Source organism: Aplysia californica, unplaced genomic scaffold (assembly GCF_000002075.1).
Source record: "Aplysia californica isolate F4 #8 unplaced genomic scaffold, AplCal3.0 scaffold00092, whole genome shotgun sequence".
In the NCBI taxonomy this organism is placed as follows: domain Eukaryota; kingdom Metazoa; phylum Mollusca; class Gastropoda; order Aplysiida; family Aplysiidae; genus Aplysia; species Aplysia californica.
In genome coordinates, this window is record NW_004797362.1 from 888652 (window position 1) to 890597 (window position 1946).

At 37.2% G+C, this 1946-nt stretch overlaps 1 protein-coding gene across 1 annotated transcript in view; it reads right to left on the reverse strand.

Annotated features, from left to right (window-relative positions):
* LOC101861720 overlaps nt 1-675 on the reverse strand; it is a 2295-nt gene extending 1620 nt beyond the window's left edge. Inside the window, exon 1 of the mRNA XM_005094952.3 lies at nt 468-675. Within this exon, the coding sequence (XP_005095009.1) occupies nt 468-513 (46 nt within the window). The 5' untranslated portion in view covers nt 514-675. The remainder of the gene's footprint in view (nt 1-467) is intronic.
* Between the last annotated feature and the right edge of the window lie 1271 nt (nt 676-1946).

Here is a 1946-nt window from a genome sequence, read left to right on the forward strand (position 1 = left end):
CCCTTTTTTTCCCAACAACATGCTCTATCTGTAAAAAAGTCAATGCATACTATAAGAGAAGTAATCATGTTCTTCCTCTTATTTGTAATGTTTGTCCTTGTTATCCCCCTTTATCTCTCATGCTATACTTTGTGTTTAGTAGATTTATTTGTTGTTTTTTTCCCTGTCCAAAAACAGTCTATAGCTTCGGTCCTGACAGTAGTAGAAGGATGAACAGTTGGGAAGCATTTTAAAGCTGTATCCATTTAACAAATAATTTTATGTTTAATCTGAGTTCAATTTGAAATTTTCATCAAACTACTTGAGAAAAACATGGTACTGTTGGAAAGCATTTTAAAGCTGTATTAAATCATTACAAGTGTTTAGTCGGAGCTGAATTCGAAATTTTCTTGAGGCTAGATAGGTCTAGAGTTAGAGTGGACGAAGACATAGTCTGTGCCTGGAGGCGGAGAAAAATGGAGGCTTACCTCTCGTGCAGGTCTTGGGTGGGTCTTTGTTCTTGGAATCCTCCATTTCGTGTGGCTTCGTGGCTTGAAAAGTCTTAACTGATGTTTACATCTACGTTTCTTGTCGCGGCAAACATTGGAAAAAAATCAAGCAAACTTCAGGGGTAACTAGATCAACCAACGTGTGTGCACAGCTGACATCTAAGGCTGACTGACAGAATAACAACGGCTATAGGATGGCTGATATTTTTAGATTGGGAATTTCCAATTTCCAAGCTAATAAGGAGTTATTTTCGTAATAGGAAATGTCCGGTAGTCCTATCGCTTTGACAGTGCTCTTTCTATTTTATATTTATATAGGAACGGACACATCCAAAATTAGTTTTTAAACGACTTAACAATATTGTGGTGCTAGTAAACTTCCATCTCCTGCGACTGAGCAAGGCATGTTTTGGTAAATAACTCTCAGCAGGATGTTTTAATTCGATCCCCTGGTTCTTTGACTATGCGTATTTCCCCACCACGACGAGGGCTATGAAGCGCTCGTCAATTTTTAGCCTAAAAATTTGGGCATAATATACATTGGTATATCTTGAGGTGTGTTCATTTGTCTTGCTGTAGGTGAAAAAAAAGTCCGTCTATCTCAAATAGCAGTTGAAATAATAATTTTTGCACTTGAAAGAAGGCAAGGCCCGGTCGCCTTGTGTCAGAGGTAATTAATTAGCGAGATATGTGAACGTCAAGTTTGGTGAATTACAACTGAAGGGCTTGAGAGTCCTTGGAACTGCAAATTTACATTTTAGTACCTTTGATCAACATTTTTCAGTAAAATCCACAAATAAACGTGTTTGTAAATGAACATATGGTGTTGAGATTATCATAATATAACCATAAAATAAGCCCAAAGGGTGGGAAAATGGCAGTTTTTTCATAAGTTTCTTCGATTTCCTAAATCTGACGAGCGCTTTATTTCATTACGACGATACATCACGGGTACTGCCGTCACTAATGTTAGAGAAAATTTACCATAACCCTCTTGAGTTCTATACTTTCGTCTAATGTTACAACTTCTTCTATAATTACAATTAATTTCTTCTCTGGCGTCTTTCAAACAATTGATCGTTAAAACAAACTTCTGGATTGGCTTCGCTTGACTTCCATCAGACCATGAACTATAGGTTTTAGTATTATTAGTAAGAGTTTTACGGCTCTTGCAACAGGTCACAATTAGGTCATGAAGTGCTGAAGAGATATTACACGAGAGTAACAAACACGCACTCACGCAAATTAGAAAATAATAATAAAAATAAGGCGAAGACAGTACTTTTAACTCCAACGTCAAGTCTATGCTCCTCTACGGCTGCGAAACTTGGAAGACAACGAAAACAGTACTGAATAAAGTCCAGACTTTCATCAACAGATGTATGAGGAGTATTCTAAGAATTAAGTGGCAGGATAGAATAAGAAATGAAGAACTGTGGGAAAGGACAGGACAAAAGG